The following is a 19186-nucleotide window of genomic DNA, read 5'->3' as shown; positions in this document are numbered from 1 at the left end:
AGACCTAAGAGCATTGGGCGCACCAGGCGTGTTATGTAAGAATCTGTGCTGGCTGTCACCACTGACTGTGTGGCAAGCACAGTCCGTAACACCAAGGACTCGGTGGCAAAAAGCCAGGAGGATTGCAAACACATAAAGAAGACAGGAAGATGATGTCAGGTGGTGGCAAACACTATGAAAAGCAAACTCAAGATGCGACAGTCAGGAAGGCCCCACTGTCAGGCAGCGGGGGGAAGCAGGGGCAGCAAGGAGAGGCCTGTCCCCTCCTGGGAGTGGAGGGCAGGCAGCAAGGTTGGGAACAGGGGTGGATGGAAAGTGGAAGGAGATGGACCAGAGACATCGACAATGGCCAGATTATTTAAGGCCTTTGCTGACGGCAAGAAGATAGAGCTGGCTAAAAAGATGGAGTGCCATGGTAAGAAGGAATAAATCATTCCATAAAACTCTTCCCTGGAATAACTTTATAGGCAGACCAAGCCAAGTACGCAGCAAGCCTACAGCCATCAGGGCAAGAGTGGGGGGAAAACAGAGTGAGTTCTCTTAGACACAGGAAAACTAAGCTCTGAGAACTTAAATTATAGAAAATAAGACTGAAAGAAGCTTCCAGCAATTAAAGCTCATGGGCTGTGGATGTAGCTCAGGGTAGCTTAACAACCCCCAGCACCAAATAAATAAAAATTCATTGTTGAAATTTTTTTTCAAAGAGACTTTGTTCTGGGGCAATCATTACACTAAAGATGGTGTCTTTCTCACCCACACTGACTCTTTAGATGACCCCAAAGTAGCCACCAGGAAGTTGACAAGGACACTTGGAGGTAAGGAAGAAAAAAATTAATAATAATAACAGCAACAGATCTGACAACCATGTCCAGGAAAGAACATCAGGCGTGGCCACTGGCATAAGGAACGGACTGGAAGTAAATAGTCAAAGACTATTTTTTAAGAAATTGTGTTACAATAAAACAAAACAAAACAAACCACAAACCTGGTCTAACAAAGGCCTCCACTGTTGGAGCTGAAAACCACACTCAGGTTCCCTAACTTGCACAAGCAGGAAGCAGCCTGGGTGTGGAAGCTCTGGGGCACCAGTGGAGACCCAACCCAGAACTCACGTCAGGTCGGCCAGGGCAGATAAGAGGCTGCAGCCAGGGGCTTCAGGAATAACAGACAAGGGGATTCTTCCTGACAGGAGATACAGAGAACTTTCTCCAGCACCAGGCGGGATGTCTTCCCAAACCACAGCTTTTTGGTCACAATGGACCATTCTTCCCATTGCAGAAAGGGAATTTTTTCTTGATAAAGGGATTGTGGTACCACCTTTTACATCTACTGTGAACCTTAGAATGTGATCTTATTTGAAATGGGATCTTTGTAGATGTAATTATGACAAGAATTAAGATGATATTATATCAAATTAGGGTGGATCCTAAATCCAATGACAGTGTACTTATGCAAGGCAGAAAAGGACATATGGGGAGAGCCGCACAAAGGCAGGCGGAGATGGGAGGTATGCTGCCACAATCCAGAGAAAGCCAGGAGCCACCAAGAGCTCCAAGAAGCAAGAGAAGATTCTCCGCTTGAGCCTCAGAGGGAGCTAACCACTTGGTTTTGGATTTCTGGCCTCCACAGCTGTGAGCAAACACATTTCTCTTGGTTTAAGTCACCACATCATAATTTGATAGGGCAGCCTTATTTGCCTCTTAAAAATTCTGCCCGAAATTGGAGAATATCATGCTAAGTGAAATAAGCCAATCCCAAAAAACCAAAGGCTGAATGTTTTCCCTGATAAGTGGAGGATGATATATAATGGGGGTGGGGGGTGGGGAATGAGAGAAGAATGGGGGAACTTTAGATTATGTAGAAGGAAATGGAGGGAGGTGGGGTATGAAAAAATCATGAAATGAGACAGACATCATTACCCTTTGTACGTGTATGATTACATGAATCTACATCATGCACAACCATAGAAACAAAAAGTTGTACCCCATTTGTGTACAGTGAATCAAAATGCAGTCTGTAAAAACTTTAAAAATAAATAAATAATTTTAAAAAATTCTACCCAACATGGATGCCAATGACTCCTGTTCACCTTTGATTGTTAGAAGTCAGTCACCTGGCCATGCCCAACTGCAAGGGAAATATAATCTTCTTTTATTTAAAGCAAAGGAGGGGAGAAGACTGATTCCTGCAGAGAGTGGTTTCACTAACTGTTCTAACATCACATAACATGGCCATTGTCACTTATTTTAGCATAATACCTGATTAATGGATGGAGTCCCAGTGTAGATAAGTTGCTTTTAGTTCCCAGTTGCTTTTCTAAGAGGAATCATGCCCGAACTTGATGAAGAGAAGAGTATGTCACTTAGAGATTCTGAAGTCTGAAACATTTGCAGTAGCTGGATGGAATTTGGGGTTATCCTCTTTGGGAGCAAGTATACTTAATATGTGGAAAGAAGAGAGTAAACAGGTATATAGTGATCAGAAGGACAGATTGTGGCAGAAACTGCTTCAACAAAAACCAATCTCTTCTTCCTCTGAACACATAGGGAATACATCTTCCAAGCTGTCCTTTCTTGCAGTTAGATGTGGCTAGGTGACTGAGACCTACCCAATGGAATATAAGCAGGAAAGATGCCTGTCATCACTAGACCAAGGCTTTTAAGAAGCAGGTAGGCCCTCTACACTCTCTCTTGCCCATTCTGGATGCATACAGATGCTAATAAGTCCTCTTGGAGATGGTATATCCTGAAGATATAGAGAATAGCCATGTGCAACTGCAAGCATTCACCTTGAACAGTTAAACTTCTGTTACAATTGAGTCATGGTATAAATATGAGATCTATTTTAGCAGCTAACATTATCCTGTATTTCCAGTGGCAGAGAGAGGCATTGATGATGTGTGGACAAAGGTTTGTGTACAACATGTAAAGTTTGAGATGTCTGTTGGACATTAGAATGTACATGTCAACTAAGCAGCTGAATGAACTCCATGGAAAATTCAACACAAAAGCCAGGTGCAGGGACCCACGCCTGCAATTCCAGCAGCTCTGAAAGCTGAGACAGGAGGATCACAAGTTTGAGGCCAGCCTCAGTCACTTAGTGAGACTCTGTCTCAAAATAAAAAACAAAAAAGGGCTAGGGATATAACTCAGTGGTAAAGCAGCCCTGGGTTAAATCACCAAAAAAAAAAAAAAAAAAAAAAAAAAAAAGAAAAGAAAAAAAGAAAAGAAAATTCATAACAAGAGATATAAGTTTGGGTGTCCCTGGCACACACTAAAAGTGACAGAAGTAAATGAGACACCATCTATCTGATGCAGACAGACAAGGTAAGAAAGTCACGAAACGCTTCAGAAATTGTCTAATATCCAAAGTTCAAGCTGAGGAAGACAAAGGAGCTAGCTAATGAGACTGAGAAGGCCAGTCAGGGGAACACAGGAGGGTGTTTACAGAAGGGTCAGCTATGTACGAGGTGGTGGGAAAGCAAGTAAGATGAAGCCAGCAATGCATTGCCCAAGTCACAACCACTGTGACCTTGACAGGCATTCTTTTTTCATTTTTAAAAATTTGTTCATTTTTTAATTTTTTACAGACTACATTTTGATTCATTGTACACAAATGGGGTACATCATTTCATTTCCGTGGTTGTGTATGATATAAATTCATACCATTCATGTAATCATACATGTACATAGGGTAATGATGTCTGTCTCATTCCACCATTTTTCATACCCCCCCCATTTCCTTCTACTTAATCCAAAGTTCCTCCATTCTTCTCTCACTCTCCACACCCCCACCCCCATATAGATCATTCTCCGCTAATCATGGAATAAAATATGAAACTCAGATCAGAAACTTTGAGAGAAAAATGGAAGAAGACAGTACCCGTTGCTCTCTCTAGAATTTTGCTATCCAAAGGAAAACAGGGCATGGGGTCGAGGAAAGATTTGTTAAGATGGGGATGCTTTATGTGCTCACAGGAATAATCAGGGAAAGAGGGAGAAATGGATATAGAGAGGTAAGGGCAGGTTCCAAGAACTTGGAAAGAGGGAAAGGATGGAATCCTGACCAGAAGGGGAGGAATTGATTTTTGGCAGGGGACAGACACGTAATCTGTCAGAAGCTGGAAGCCCATGTCATTCTGGGTCTCACTCTGCGGGGTTTGATGGTGGTGGGGATTACTCTGGTCCCTGCTTCCTGAGGGCAGGCAGAGAAGGCAGGCAGGGAGTCACCATGTGGAAGGCCTATGCCACTGCTTACCACCCAGACGAACTAACGTCATGTTGCTGTTGGTGTTGCTGTCTTGTTTTGTCCTTGAGACTTTAAATGTTTCAGGCTGGTCTCAGTTGTACTATGGAGGAATAAGGGAAAGGTGAAGTACCCCTGCTTGGGATAGGGAGCTAAGAAAGAACGCTAATCAGCAAGAGATTGATCCTTCCTTCCTTCCTTCCTTCCTTCCTTCCTTCCTTCCTTCCTTCCTTCCTTCCTTCCTTCCTTCCTTCCTTCCTCCCTCCTTCCCTCCTTTCTTTCCTTCCTTCCTTCCTCCCCCCTCTCCTCTCTCTCTCTCTCTCTCTCTCTCTCTCTCCTTCCTTCCTTCCTTCCTTCCTTCCTTCCTTCCTTCCTTCCTTCCTTCCTTCCTCCCTCCTTCCCTCCTTTCTTTCCTTCCTTCCCTTTCGTACTGGGGATTAAACTCAGGGGTCCTTAACCACTGATCCATAACCCTTTTTATTATTTGTTGTTGTTGTTGCTAAATTGCTTAGGGCCTCCCTAAGTTGCTGAGGCTGACCTGGAACTTTGACAAGAGATTTCTGAGAATAAGTCACTTTGGACATCCAATCTGCCCACCTCCCTCTGCTATTTCATGACTCCCTTCCTTCCCGAGGAGTGGGACTTGCTAGGGAAGGCCTTTTCCTCACATTGCCCATCATACCAGTCGTCATGCATGCGTTTCCGCTTTCTCTCCACCTGGTGTCGCTGGAAGCTCACTCTATGCTGAAGACCACCCTAAGCCCAGTGAAGAGAACCGCAAGGAAAGGCTGCTCTGCTAAGAAATGCTAACAGGTGATTTGGAACCAGGTGAATGCTTTTCTCTGAAGATCTTCACAGCTGGCCAGAGTTCTAGAACCCTAGAAATGTTGTGCTGGGAGGGGTCTTTCAAGCCAATCCGTTACATCCATTTGAGATGGCTGGAAGCACTAAAAGACAAAAAGGCCCATCCAAAGATCATCTCCAGTCAAATCTTCCGGAGACCCATGTGTCCAATGATGGGAGAGTCTACCGTCCCAGAGAACTGAGCAGTCATTCAGCCAGAGGAGTTGCAGTGGAGTATTTGGGGCTGGCCCCCAGCCCCCTCACTCACTGCCTCGAAGGGCAGTTCTACTTAAGAGCAGGAGGTAAATTCAGTAAACTTCTGTTCTGAAGTTTCTTTGAAGGTTTAGGACCTTAGGAGATTGCCCTCCAACCTTCTACATCACTTCTTAGCTGTCATTGACCCAGTCTGAGGATGCTCAGCTCCCTCTGCAACCCCCATGACCTGCCTACGTCTTTCCCAGCAGAGAAGCTTCCAGGGGAGCTGAATCCCATTGGAGGTTGGTCTTTCCTCAGTGTGAGAGGAGCCCTGGAAATCCCTTGGATTGGGATGGCTGACTATGGCTTCCAAATAAACCTTTTAGAAATGGAAGGAGTGAGAGTTGATGGCCAATTGGTCAGAGAGAGGAAAGATGAGAGAAAAAGGGTAAGGATAGAAATATTGACTCAGGAAGACTTCTGGAAAGACCTCAGTGAACTCCGCTCAAATAGTTCAAAATGTTCCTTCTCTGCCATAAATGTGGACCATATTCTTGCCTTACTCAGCCCTACCCAGGCCCAGTTTAGCAAGAGCCTGGAAGCAACAGGGCAGATGCACAGTTCCAGACACTTTCCTGACGGCCTGAGAGGCAGACGCACCTGCAGCCAATAACCACTAGGTGGAGACAGAGTTCCAGCGATGCCTGCAGCCCCGTGTTGGCTCCAGACCCCCAAACCCCTGGGTCCCACTAGATGAACTTCTGCCTGGAAATGAACATCTCGGTCACCAGCATCCCCCACCTTTTCAGGGAAGCCTGGGATGTCCCCATTTATATCGCATTTTTACAGCACTGTGGTGCCTAGAAAACTGATTTATGTGTCTTCCTCCAGTTGGCTTCATAAACTGTCCTGAGGGTAGATGGGCTGGGTAGGCTCTCCTGCTTAACAGTTGTGAAAATGAGACCATAGAGAGGCTGGAGATGCAGTCAAGGCCGCACAGCGCATGGCACTGCAAACCCAGGTCCTCAATTCCGAATCCCAGGTTTTTTCTGCCAAGTCCCAGCTGCCCCTCTTCCACCAAGGTGCCCAGTATGGCAGCCACCAAACTATTTCATATCAAAGTGGAGTCTGGGTGCTTGATTCTGAGTCTATATGCTGCTCTCTGACAGTGCCCCTCTGGTTAGAATGCTGCTGTGTCCCAAGGCCAGGGCCCAGCCTTCTCTGAGGGCCCTCAGAGAAGCAGGAGAAGACAGCAGTATGCTTATGACCCTGTGTGCCCTAGAATGAGTCTGCAACGGACTGCCACTTCTCCCATGTCCCCAAGTGTGAGCTTGGTGGGGGGAACAGGGTGGGGGTATTTGACTTTGGTCTGCCCTGAAAAGTCCACTGAGGCTGAAGGACAGGTTCTAGTTCTCAAATTTCCATCAAATTCTGGGCAAGCACAGGAATGAGGTAGAAAACATTGAGAGATAGCAGGTTTTGATTCAACACAGGGAAGGAATTTCTTCCTCGTGACAATGGGTAGAAGCTGTGGGAGTCCACAACTGAACAGAAATTGTCCAACCTGAGCTGGTGGGACCAGGGGAGGTCATCTCCTTGGCACCACATGGTGGAGAGGAAAGGGGCAGAGCTGTTGCTCATCACCTACCAGTGGAGTCACAGCCGCCATTTAGTTTACTCTCTGTGAAATGAGGCCAGTGGACGGCATCTCACCCGGTTGGTGAAGTAAAGGCTGAACAGAAGTACACAGAATGCCCTGTAAATAGATCCCTCTGGTTGGTGAGCTGAGTGGGTCTGGTACTCCCACTCTGTCCAGTCAGAATAGAAGAGGAGCCCCACTGTGTCCGGGAGTAGATATGGACAAAAACAATTCCTTCTCCATTCTCATTGTTGTCTGGTCCAGGGGACTCGGTCAGGATGGCGAGTTTGGAGTCTCTGATTCAGGTTTATGTCTGCACCCTGCCTCCTCTGGGAGACAGGGAAACAGGGTGCAGCCAACCTGAGGCATACAGTTGGGAGCAACTGAAAGTAGCTCAGCTTTGCTATTAATGTAGTCGGTAAATAAATAAAGGAGGGCTTAAGCTTAGTGTACAGCAATCAGTTTAGAACCACAGGGTAATTAGCGCTGCAGGGGGTTGCAGGGCTGTGGAGTCAGGTTTAAATGAGCGAGTTCACTTTCACTGAGGCACCCCCTGGGGAGCAGAGAAAGCAGCCCAGAAGAGCCTGCCAGCCCAGTAGGGGCACAGGCTGGAAGTGGGGACAGTGGCAGAGCTGGGCCCAGAAACACCGAGAGCTGGGGGACGGACCGCTCCCCAGTGGGCAGAGGACCAAGTGTCTGCATGCACACCCCCACCCCCACTCCAGGCATGCCCAGACCAGGCAGATCCCCAACTGTGAAGTGCCAGCCCTGTGTCTGCTGCTCCTTCCTCTGGCACGTGGCAGACACAGTTCAGGTGACTGTATGAACAAACACTGGCACAGGTATGGGAAGCAGAAGCCCTGCTGTGACCTGTATGTACACCTGTCCCTGCATGTCATGTGGGGGTGCCTGGGTAGGCATGTGATGGACTCCGTGTACCGGGTTTCACTGGGCCCTGCCTGACGGCTGCATCCCCGCCCCAGAGTGCTAACTGCCTGTCTCCTTCCCTGCTTCTCCCATTTTTTTCCCCACCCATTTGTTTAACAAAGATATATTAAGCACCTGCCAGAGGCAGACAGTGTTAGACTCTGAGAATATGAAGATATAGAACACATAATACCTGACCTCAAGGAACTTAAAATCTGGAAATGTTGACAATGAAGAAAACTGGTGATTGTAATGCACTATGACAAATGGTATGATGGAGGATCTGCATAGGAGGAGCACCTAATTCAGCCTCAGGTGGCCAGGGATGATTTCTGTGCGGCTCCCAGCAGAGTAAATTATACTACCAAAAAGGCCCGCCAGGGACAAACTCACTTGTTCCACAAACCATTCATGGTCTAGTCAACTAGAGCAAAACGTAGAGGGTGGCCAAGGGGCTGGGTGTGATCTGGAGATGAGGTTGGGGTGGTGAGCAGGGGCTGTTGCCTAGGGTCTTGTAAGCCTTGTGGAGTTTGAATTCCATCCTACGAGTAATGAGAAGCCACCAGGGACTGTGATCAAAGGAGTGACATGATGCTCTCTGCATTTTTGGAAAACCACTCCGGCTGCAGGCAAGGCTGTGGACTGACGAGGGAAGGGGCGGAGGCAGAGCACCTGAGGTCGGTGTCTTCCAGTCTCACCCCATTCCTGTGTCAGGGCAGAGGGGCTCCGCAGGCAGCCAGGTGGGCAGGGCTGGGGTTGCTGAGTGGGTGGAGAAGGCCTTGGGCGGAGCCGCCTCCTCCCTCTTCTTGAGTCACCTGTGGGTCTTCAGCAGGCCTCTGCTGCCTCTGGCCTTGGGCTTTTCCACCTTTGGAGGGAGGGACGCTCCCGCGCCACGGGGGTGGAGAAGTCGCTAAGGCTGATGTGACCCAAGCCAAGCGGCCACGGCCAAGAGTACTGGGCGCTGTGCGGGGACTCCCATTTCGTCCCTGGAGAACACGTGCTCCTGCGGGAGCAGCCAGCCCCGGGGGGCATCTGTCCAGCCCAGCTGCCGGTCCCCTCTTGTGACCCCAGCCGCGTGCCCCTGGTGAGCCCTGTCCCGGAGGAGGTTGCCCACAAGTGCGGGGCTGGGCAGGGGCAGCCCCGGGCGGAGGAGGGCCGAGTGGGGCGGGGAGGAGGGCGGGAAGGAGGGAGCGAGCGTTCTCAGGCTGGCCGGCCAGGGCCCCTTTCTCTCCATGAGATCATATCTGGGTCAAAGAGCATGTAAAGCAGGCAGACCCCGGCGGTCACACAAAGCCCATTCAGCCGGCCCCTATTCACTCACCTCCTCTCCCCCAGAGCCCGGCCGCCGCGACCCCAGCGCAGCGCCTAAGCCCCAGCTTTGATGTCCAAGAACAGAAAACGGCGATTAAATGTTGTTTTAAAGAGGGAGTGCTCGCTGCCCTCCCATCTGTCAAGAGAAAGCCCAGGCCCGAGGGAGGGGCGGCGCTGGGGGAGGGGCGGGGGGCCAGGTCGGGTCGGGATGGGGCGAGGGGGGCAGCGGCTCCAAATCAAAACAAATACATTTTTGGCCAAGGATTGCTTTCCAAGAGGAGAAATACAAGGAGAGGAAAAATAACGTGGAATAGAGACACAAGGCAAGAGGCAACCCCAGAGAAATAATGGGGCAGGGGGCGGTGAGAGAAGAAATGAGGAAGAGAGGAGGGGGTGGAAAGGAGAAAAGAAAGGTTGGATGAGAGATGAGGGGAAGAAGAATGCAAGGAAAGAAAAAGAGCAGAGCAGAGAGAAAAGTAGGTAGAGGAGGAAGTACAGACAGGACCCAGTTTTTGGAGGGCTGGGAGGAGACCCTATTGGACAGTCCTCTTCCAAGGAAGGGTATCCCAGCTTTAGTGCAGATCCAGTGGTTGTCAGCTCAGAAGTCTCAGGGTCATACAGACCCCAGTAGAAGAGGGGACGCAGGACGACAGGAGCAGAAAGACCACCCTTCCCATCCCTGCTGACTGCAGAGCAGGGAGAGAAAGTGCCTCGAGACAGTTCCCTGTGACTCCCAGTAATGTCGGGGTGCAGGCCTGAGGCTCCACACTGGCTCATCCCTGAAAGGACCCACGGCAGCCATCACGGTTGGGCTTGGATCTTGTCCCCCAGGTCTCGGTGAAGGAGGAGTGGATGATGTTGGTGGAGAGAGAGCTAGGTTGGCCTCGGCAGAGGTGCTGGGATGTTTGCAATTGAATGGAATTGGTTTTACAGCTAAAGACAAGCACAGTGTCACTTTCATCCCTAGTAAGAGGAAAGAAGGGTTGGAGAACTGGTCTTGGCCTAGAGATAGGGAGATGAGACCGGAGAGAAGCAGACCAGTGAAGTTTTGTGGATATTCTTAATTCTGTTGGTGGCAATGCAGAGCTTGCAACCCTGTCACCCCACCCCCACCCCTCAGGCTCCCAGTCTTTTACCCTCCCTGCACAGGGTCACCTCCTTCAACCACCTTTCCCAACAGGTCTTAGCTGCCACAGACCCAAGGACCTTTAATTGGGTAGAAGCTTCATGTTGAGACATTTCTGAAATTTGCTTATTTGTCAGGCAGAAGTTGACAATGACTTTAATACCAGACAGGAGATCCCTGCCTTGGAGTCCTGGGGAAATGAACTCGTTTTGATATCAGATCTGGACTTAAGTTCTGATCACCACTCACCGGCTGTGTGATCCTGATCAAGTCGTGACACACATGCAAATAGATTTTGGCTCCAAGAGAGGGTGGGGTTTGTTTTTCCGAGGGGTATTTCCAGTACAGACAAGTCTCACTGGTGCAGGAGAGTCTTGTTGAATGAATAAATGAAAGAATGTCTACTTGGTACACTGTACCAAGTTCAAATGATATTAATGTATTTCACACTATTTCTTAACCTAAAGCGTATTAGGCAAGTATGTTATTGAGTGGGTATGTGCCTTGTAAATGTGCTGTAAAAGTGTCACATAAATAAGGCTGAATGTGTGTAACAGAGCTTTCTCTTCCCTGATCCCCAGGCAGAAATTCCAGTTCATCTCAGCTCTCCACACCCAAAAAAAAAGCAGAAAAGACAAAGCACTTAAAAAAAAAGGACGCTTTGAGTCAGAGACAACTGAATTAACTTTATTCTCTTCTAACTGCAGATTCAAGGTATACAACTGAACATTGCTATTTTTCTTATGAGACTTATAAATAAAAATACAAAAAATGTTCACTACAAAAAAATCTACTGTTAGTAGGATGTAAAAAATATTCTCTTTGCTATAGAAGGCACAAACTTCACTTAGTGACACATGGAGAGAGAAAAAAACCTGCAGCAGTAAATTCATTTTTTCTTTTTTTTTTTTTCTTTTTTTCTTTTAAATCTTGTCAGAAACACTGAAATTACAAAGAAACGCATCAATCTACACGAAACAAGGCAGATGCGGAAAGCTGCAACCAGGACAACTCTGAGTGAACTGCTTCAGAGAACAGGAAGAACTGGCAAGCAGGACCTGGGGGCGGGGGGCACGGGGCGGAAGAGGAAGGGAGGGAAGAGGGGGTGACCAGGAGAGGGGACCCCAGGGAGGAGGGTAAGGGAGGAGCTGGAGGACAAGGCTGGGGAGGAGGGAGAGAGAAGGGCGAGAGGGAGGAGGAGAGGGATTGAGATATTGATTTGTACAAAAAAGTAACCAGTAAAATTGAAGAAACATAATTGGGCAACCTCCTAAAATTAGGCTAAGAGGAGGTGCTGAGGTAGACATTAACTAGAACATTGATGAATCAGAAACACTATTCTGTAATACAGAGCAATCGGACTGGCACTTGTGCTGTCACGACATAAGACAAGCCACAGAACAAACAAAACAAAACAAACATAATACCAAACCGAAAGGCTTAGTTTGCTTGGTCCAGCAGGGCCACGGGGCCCTCAGTGCTATAACTTACATACATATATATATATTTATCTTTATATATATGGGGCGGATGTCATGGTGCACCACCACGGCTTCTTAACCTTACGAGGATCATGCATAACACTATGTGAACAAATACTATGATACACACCGGGAGGCTTGGGACCCTGTCTGCGAAGTGGGCCACCGAGAACAGGGGAGGCTGCTGCTGCTGGCTACCAGGCCTTCCGGCCTACCCGCGCGTTCTCCTCACGCTTTTCTCTGACCCCACCTCCCTGCTTTGTCCTGCGCCTCTTTTGGCCATCTCTGCCTTTTTCCTCTACCCATCTGGCCCACCGCACAGGGTTAATCCCACTGTTTGTCCTCCCACTGAAATGTCCAGGTAAGCTAAGCCATTCCAGCTAAGCCAGCAGAAGCTCCAGGAAGGAGGAGACAAGATGGTAGGGTGGTGGAAGGTGACAAGAAAATAGGCCTAGGGAAAAAAATGAACCAACAGAGTCTCATCTCTTTCTGCTTTTCTGTCTCACGTCTGGTGCCCCAAGTCTTCACCTTGTTCGGTTTGCCAGGGAAGTGGTCCAGTCCCCCCTCCCCTCACAAACAGTCCAAAGGCTGTCCCTGTTCACTCCCGTCCAGGAAGGTGCCAATGGCCTCTCCTCCCACAGCAGGTGTACCCACAGCACCCAGAGAGTACCACACACTTGTGAAAAATTGCAGCAGTTTTTTTTTTCTTTTTCTTTTTCTTTCTTTTTTTTTTTTTTTTTTTCCTTTTTTTTCTTTTCAACACGGAAAATCTGTTCAGGCACAAAGATTAAACAAGCCCATGTTGCATCCCTGGATTGTACGGAATCACCAGGTCCCCCAGCCTCCTGGGGGCCCCCCTGCGCCCCAGATCTGCCTGCGTCATATCCGTGCCTCCTCCAAAGCAACCCAAAGCAGCAATGATAGTTACTATTTTATATCTCTCTTGCTATATATATCTCTCTATATATAAATTTGTCTATCCTATATACACATAGGATTTTAATGCTTTGAATGAACAAAGGAGTGAATAGGGAAGGAGCACATGAGAGAGGGTCATGTCACACACTTGTAGGAGCTGGGTAGGGAAAGGGACCATTAACCAACTTGGACTTTCCAGGAGGGGTGGTTCGTGGTGCTGGATAAGGCAGTATCAAGTCTGGATTCTGCAGGACTCAGCCAAGGGCAGTGGTGGCCAGACGGCAGAGAGGAGAGGGGAGGGAACACTCTTGAGTTCACCTGGGAGGCAGCAGCCTCCACCCTTCTGGTCTCCCCACTCCTGCGCTCCAGATGAGGTGAAAGCCCCCACACAGCCTCCCACCTGGCCTGGTGGCCACAGGCCGGGCCGAGAAGGCCTTGGCAACCCTAGAACTGTTTAGTCTCTGGGTGGAAGCTGGAGAAGAAGCACGTGGGACTCCACTGGGGTGTCTGGGGCTGCATGGGGAGCATACAGCTAGTACAGAGGTGCTTTTTTCTGCTCCCTCAGGAACATGCCTCCACCTCCCTCTAGGATCTGCAGAGCCCCAGGATGGGTGGGGCAGGCAGGTGCCGAGTCTGTACCATCCAACACTGCAACACCCGAATACAACATCGCCTGACTGAACACACAACCGCACACACAGCACACGCCTGCAAGCACACGTACGAAGGGTATCTTGCTGTTGGTGGTGGTGGTGAATATTTTTTTGTCTTTTTTTTTTTTTTTTTGTCCTATTCACATTACAAAAGGAAAGGGCAAGGTCCTGTAGAACTGACGAAGGAACTAACAAATATTACAAAAATATTACAATTTGTAAAGGTTAGCTCAGCCCTCTCCGCTCTCATGAATGGGGGACCAGGCTGAGTGGGAAGGGCGAGGAAGTGAGGGGCCAGCTAGTTCTATGGAATAGTTTGATTTTTTTTTTCCCTTCCCCTCCAAAGTTGAGTGACATCTTGCTGTTAAAAAATACTGTTTTCTGGGATTTCAGATCCCCTGAGGGCCAGTGAGTCCCCCTTCTTCCCAGACTGGGAGACGAAGCCATAGTGCATTACTGTTTCTTACAGACTGCCCACCCCCCAAAGATTTCGCTCTTTTCACATTATAAACATGACAATTGCTATAGTCACCTATTTCAAGTTTAACTTTTTTTTTCTTTTCCAAAGCACTGTCATTATTATAGTTGCAAAATAGCATCCTCCCTACCTTATCATCCCTAAGCCACCGCCTAGTGACACAGTACCCCCGATCCACATCCCCCAACACACAATTTTTAAGGCCTTCAGATTTGGTGGACGAGATTGGAGGGGAGGACAAGAGGGATGGGGCCGAGGGACAGGGGGGTGGTCACAGCAGCACCCATCCCTCCGACTTCCCAATATTCCTCACGAACCTTCTCCCCAAATTCACTTCCCTAAACCACTTTTTTTTTTTTTCAAACCTAAGATCAAAACGCAGCCACAACTTTCTCAGAGAGAGAAAGGAAAGAAAACAAAAACAAAACGAAAAAAAAAAAAAAAAAAATTATCACATAAAGCATGAGATGAAACGGAGGGCCCGTCCCAAAGCATACACGAATATTGCAAATGTGCTTTCCAAAATTCAGGGTGGGGAGGCTGGGGCAAGAGGGGAGGCAGAGCAGCAGAAGGGAGGCATGAGAGAAACAGAAGAACGGCTGGACAAACATAAGAGGTAGCTTTTAGAAAACAACAACCCACCCCAACGCAACAAAACCAAGGCTGGGTCACCCCGACCAGCCACAAGAATATACCAATTTTGGCAATGATAATGCACACAGAGTTGGGACCACACAGTTGTAAGGATCTGAAGAAGACAGGCCCTGGAGCCTGAATGACCCAGCACATTTTAAGGACGGTGGGACTTTTCTCCACAGTGTTCCAGGCAGAGCAATGCTGGGCACAGACAAGGTGAGCCATGAGCAGAGCTGACAGTGACTCCCAAGTGTCCCATGGGGACAGTGAGACACCACTGCCTCTCCTCCGCCCACCCCCCTTCCTTGTTCTCCTCCTGTCCTCCCATTCAGATCCTGAGTGTTCGACTCTTCTGTCTGGCTCCTGTGGGCTGGGAGGCTGGTCCCCAAGGGCGTGGGGAGGGCCTTGGCCAGCTGAAGTCTAAAGCCAACTATCACTTTACACAAGAAACAGAACAGAACATCCTCCCCATTCCTCCAACCCCCAACCAAAAAAGAGATACAGGGGTTAAAAAAGCTCATGAGGTCACAAAAAACTGAGGTAATTCAAGTACAATGTGCTAACAGGGGACACAGAAAAGAAGCAAAACATAACACAAGGCCAAAGCGCTTTCAGCTCCTCCTCCTCCCCCTGGACTGAGGAGCTCACGAACCAGGAATTCCATGCCACTCTCTGGACCCAGGTTTTCCCACTGGGCTCACAGGCCCTGTGCTTTATGGGTCTCAGTATGACAGCAACTTCCTCCCCTGGCCAGCTCCCCAACCCTGGGCAGAGTGTCTGTTCCCTCCTCCAGATGCAGAGCGCATCTGGAGGAAGACATCCACTGCTTCCCTTGGACAACGAGCTCTTTCGTGGATTCCATCCCCGAGGGACTAAAATAGGGTTGTAGGGATGTGTGTGTGTTTGGTGGGTGGGATGTAATATATTTAGGGTTTCTTTTCCCCCCATTTTGGAAGCAAAAGCAGCTCAGTAGGAATCACGCTCATGGCTGGGTTTGGCCAGGGTAGGGTGTTCGGTTTATTCTATATTCTCAAAGCTAAAAGGAGGAAGGGGCTCTGGAGTCTGACATGGCTTTCCCATGAGGATCCAGAGGAAGAGGGCAATGCCACCCAGATCCATGAGACCCAAGGGATGGCAGTCAAGGCTGGGGAGGCAAAGAGCCAGGAGGCTCTCGGAGACCAAGAGGGATCATCCAGATGTGGCAGGGCAGAGGAAAGCAATGGATGAACTGAGTGGTAGGAAGAGAAAGAGCCCGTCCCCTTCCCAATCCACCCCCAGCAAGCCAGAGCTGCCATTTTGAGCATCGACCAGGAACCTCCACCATCTGGAGCCCCCTCTCCACTCCCCTCCTTCCGTCTTCTGAGCAGGCACTGGGCAAAGGGCAGGTAGAGACTGTGGCTCTTGCCCTCTTCCCAGCCTCCATTTCTGGACACAGGAGGAAGGTCTGGGAGAAGGAGGAGAAAAATATGCCACCTTGTGAGTGAGCAATACCACTCCACCCCACCCCCCAAAATCAGGCAAACCTCCAGCCTCCAAGGAGGGCAGAGGCCTCTAGGGAAGGGACAGTGGATTGGCATCCTGGTCACCTGGAGCCCCAGAGAGAATCCAAGGTCAAATAGCTATCAGGTTTCTTTTTCCTTTTCTCTCTCTCTCTTTTCTTTCTTTTTTCTTTTTTTTTCTCTTATTCTCTTTCTCTCTCTCTCTTTTTTTTTTTTTTCCTTTTTCTCTTTGCACAGTACTTCCTCGACTTCGTCTCACTCTAACTCGTCTTTCCTGGCTCCCACTCCTGTTCCACCAGGGGGCCTCCCTTCACACATAGCACAGGTAGAGGTAAGTCTTCTCTATCCTCCAGTCGGGCGGGATCTCCTCGGGCTTATGGCCCTTCATGTGCTTCTGCATGGAGGAGAGGCTGGGGCAGTACTCCGTGCAGATGGTACACTGGTAGGGTGAGGCGCCGTTGTGTGTTCTCAGGTGCTTAATCATGGCCGAGTAGTCCCGGGAGCGCTGGTGGCACAGCTTGCATTCGAATGGCTTCTCGCCTGTGGAGGAGGTAAGACAGGGCAGAAGAGAGTGAAGATGGAGAAGGATGACAAGGCCTTGTGCCACCCTGCGCTCATGGGAGAATCTCAGTCCCTCTGGCCCAGCACTCTCCAATAGAACTTTCTGAAATGATGGACGCACCATCCAAAATGGTAGTTACGAGTCACATATGGCTTCTGACGTGGCTGATGAACTGTATTTTTGGCTTTATTTCATTGTGACAGCCACATATCACTAGCCACTACAGGATCATGGAGCATACCTCTGGCTCTTCGTCTTTACTGTTCTTAACTCTCCCAAAGGCTGGGTCTCTTCCCTTCTAATGAAGGTAATGCATGTCTTCAAAGGGGGCAGACAAGGCCCTGGAAGTCAGACGGTTCTTCAGAACAGTTCATCCAGGGAAAGAACAGGGGTAGATGGAGTCCTTTCAAGGGCTACGGATGGTGGGGAGCGGAGGTCCCGGAGATCAGGGGACCCAGAGTTCTTCAAACACATCACACCTGGGGATATCTTGCCAGTTAAAGTTTAAGAACCTTCCTGGGCCCCTGCCTTCCCCACTGGGGTTTGAATGTTGGGGACAGAGAACCTTGGAGTGCACAGCCACACCCTCGCCTGCTACCCCACCTCCCCTTCAATGGAGTCCCCTGGAGCTGAGCAGAGGATGTAAGGGAACCTTGTTTCAATACAGTAATTAACTGGCCAGCCATCTCACCATCAATACTCCTCCGTGCAGAGGCCCCAGCAAATAATGAAGTAATGAACAGCCAAAGTGATCTAACTATCGACCAGCTATTTACAATAGTCACTGCCGATGCATTTAATGATCCGCCCGCCAGGTCACATCCCCAACCAGGGGCTAAGGAAACCCCAGGGCTCTGGGAAATCCTCTGGGTCACTCACATTTTCAGCAATGAGCACCCCATTCTCTCCTGTGGCCCCAAGCTGGAGGCAAGGAAATAGCTCTGACAGCATGCAGTTCTGCTTACTGCTCTCTCTGTCACCTCTCGCCTCCCATGATGAGGTCCTCTCCCCTAAGCCTGCAGAACCTGGCCGGGGTAGGTCTTCTCCCCCTTCCTCAGGACAGGATGCCTGTGCCCCCTGATCAGAGAAGGCTTCCTACTCTTCCAAGTTCCACCACTTCTCATCCTCAGGGGAAGTTCTTCTGAATATCTGCCTTCCCTGCCTGCAGCTGGCCGTGTACTGGTGGAGAGCGTTTCCCAACCAGCCCTTTCAAAAGCCCTGATGGGTAGTATTTGCCTATGACTGTGCAGTATGCACTCCCACCGTGGCCGATTTTAAGCAACCAAAGTGATGTCACTAAATTTGAAAATGGGGAGAAATAGGTTTTCACAGGCCAACTCCACGACTCCACTGCCCCCAACCTGGAAACTCTGGAAGTCTGGACCACTTCCACTTGCCTGTCCTCAGACCCCAGGGAAAGCAGTTGCTCATCATTTCCTTTATATAAAAAAAGGAATGTGAAGGCACTTTGAAATGGTAAAATGTTATACCCACAGAAAGGTTATTAAATACATCTGCTCCTCTGATGTCAGAACTAAACTTGATCTAGCTTCACGGTTTCCCGGCCCTCCCTCATCATAACCTAATTCAATGCATTCTAATTCTTATTCCAGCCCTCGAGCAACATGAAACCACCCTCGTCTTCACTTTCAACTAAATCTGGTCAATTGAACCCTAATTCAGGACTCATGAACAGCCATCATCTTGCACATCATATAGCAACTAGTGGTATGGCTGCCCCCAGGGCTGACCTTCCTGGCTCCTAGAAGACTGTGCTGTGATTGATCAGCAATATCTGCCTTGGCCTTGAGAGGGGGACTGTGGTGTTCGGCCTTCCACGTTTAGCCCTTAATAGAACCTCTCTTCTCTGGTTCAGCCTTGGTCCATCCTCATTTGGGCTTCTCTGCTCCCCAGCCCCACCCAGGTCCCAGAGCCCAGGCCTGTCCCATCCCTGGCCCTTGGTACCTGTGTGCACCCTATAGTGCGTCTCCAGCTGGTGTTTGAGGCTGAACTTCTTGCCACAACCGTTGCATTCGTAGGGCTTCTCCCCCGTGTGGATGCGCTTGTGGCTCTTGAGTGTGCTCTCATCCCGGAAGCAGCTGCCACAGAACTCACACTCATATGGGTGGTCACCTGGGGGTACAGGAGTGTGATCAGGTCCTTGCCTCTCCCTGACCCCTCTTCAGGGGACAGTGGGGCACATTTAGTCCACCAAGAAAATGGGACTACCCATATTCACCACCTCAGAGATGACTTAAGGATCCACAACCTCTGCTGGTCCCCACAATGTAAACACAGGTCATGGGTTCCCACGTACTTCTACCCAGTACACATCCATAGGGCAAGGGCCAGTCCCAGGAAAAGACTTCATTCGGTTCAGCAACGAACAGCAGGCCCAGCTCCCATGAGAATAGAGCAGTACTAAGGTTTTTGAAACCTCATAGCCCCATTTATTCTTGTGTGTGTGTGTGTGTGTGTTTTGGGGGGTACTGGGAATTGAGCCCCTGAGCTACACCCCCAGTCCTTTTTATTTTAAGACAGTGTTTTGCTAAGTCGCCCAGGCTGGCCCTGAACTTGAAATCCTCGAGCCTCAGCCTTCAGAATAGCTGGGATTACAGGAGAGTACCACTGTGCCCAGCTACCCCTCTCCTTTCATTACTTCTTCTTCCTTTC

At 49.2% G+C, this 19186-nt stretch overlaps 1 protein-coding gene and 1 long non-coding RNA gene across 4 annotated transcripts in view; one reads left to right on the top strand and one right to left on the bottom strand.

Moving 5' to 3' along the window:
- Positions 1 to 8053: 8053 nt before the first annotated feature.
- On the top strand, positions 8054 to 14327 carry LOC306640033. Its single transcript, XR_013757721.1, has 2 exons — positions 8054 to 8933; positions 10868 to 14327. It is a non-coding gene; the product is annotated as an uncharacterized lncRNA (long non-coding RNA).
- Positions 14328 to 15384: 1057 nt separating this feature from the next.
- The window catches only part of ZBTB16 (zinc finger and BTB domain containing 16), a 175134-nt gene continuing 171332 nt past the window's right edge, over positions 15385 to 19186 (bottom strand). For all 3 annotated transcript variants that reach the window (XM_079103846.1, XM_079103844.1, XM_079103845.1), the window contains exons 6-7: positions 18479 to 18646; positions 15385 to 16491 (exon numbers count right to left, since the gene is read on the bottom strand). In XM_079103846.1, the coding sequence (XP_078959972.1) occupies positions 16262 to 16491; positions 18479 to 18646 (398 nt within the window). In that variant the 3' untranslated portion in view covers positions 15385 to 16261. The remainder of the gene's footprint in view (positions 16492 to 18478; positions 18647 to 19186) is intronic.

The sequence above is a fragment of the Sciurus vulgaris genome (assembly GCF_902686455.1).
Source record: "Sciurus vulgaris genome assembly, chromosome: 11".
In the NCBI taxonomy this organism is placed as follows: Eukaryota; Metazoa; Chordata; class Mammalia; order Rodentia; family Sciuridae; genus Sciurus; species Sciurus vulgaris.
Note: the sequence above shows the minus strand (reverse complement) of the source record. Positions and strands in the feature narration are given on the sequence as shown.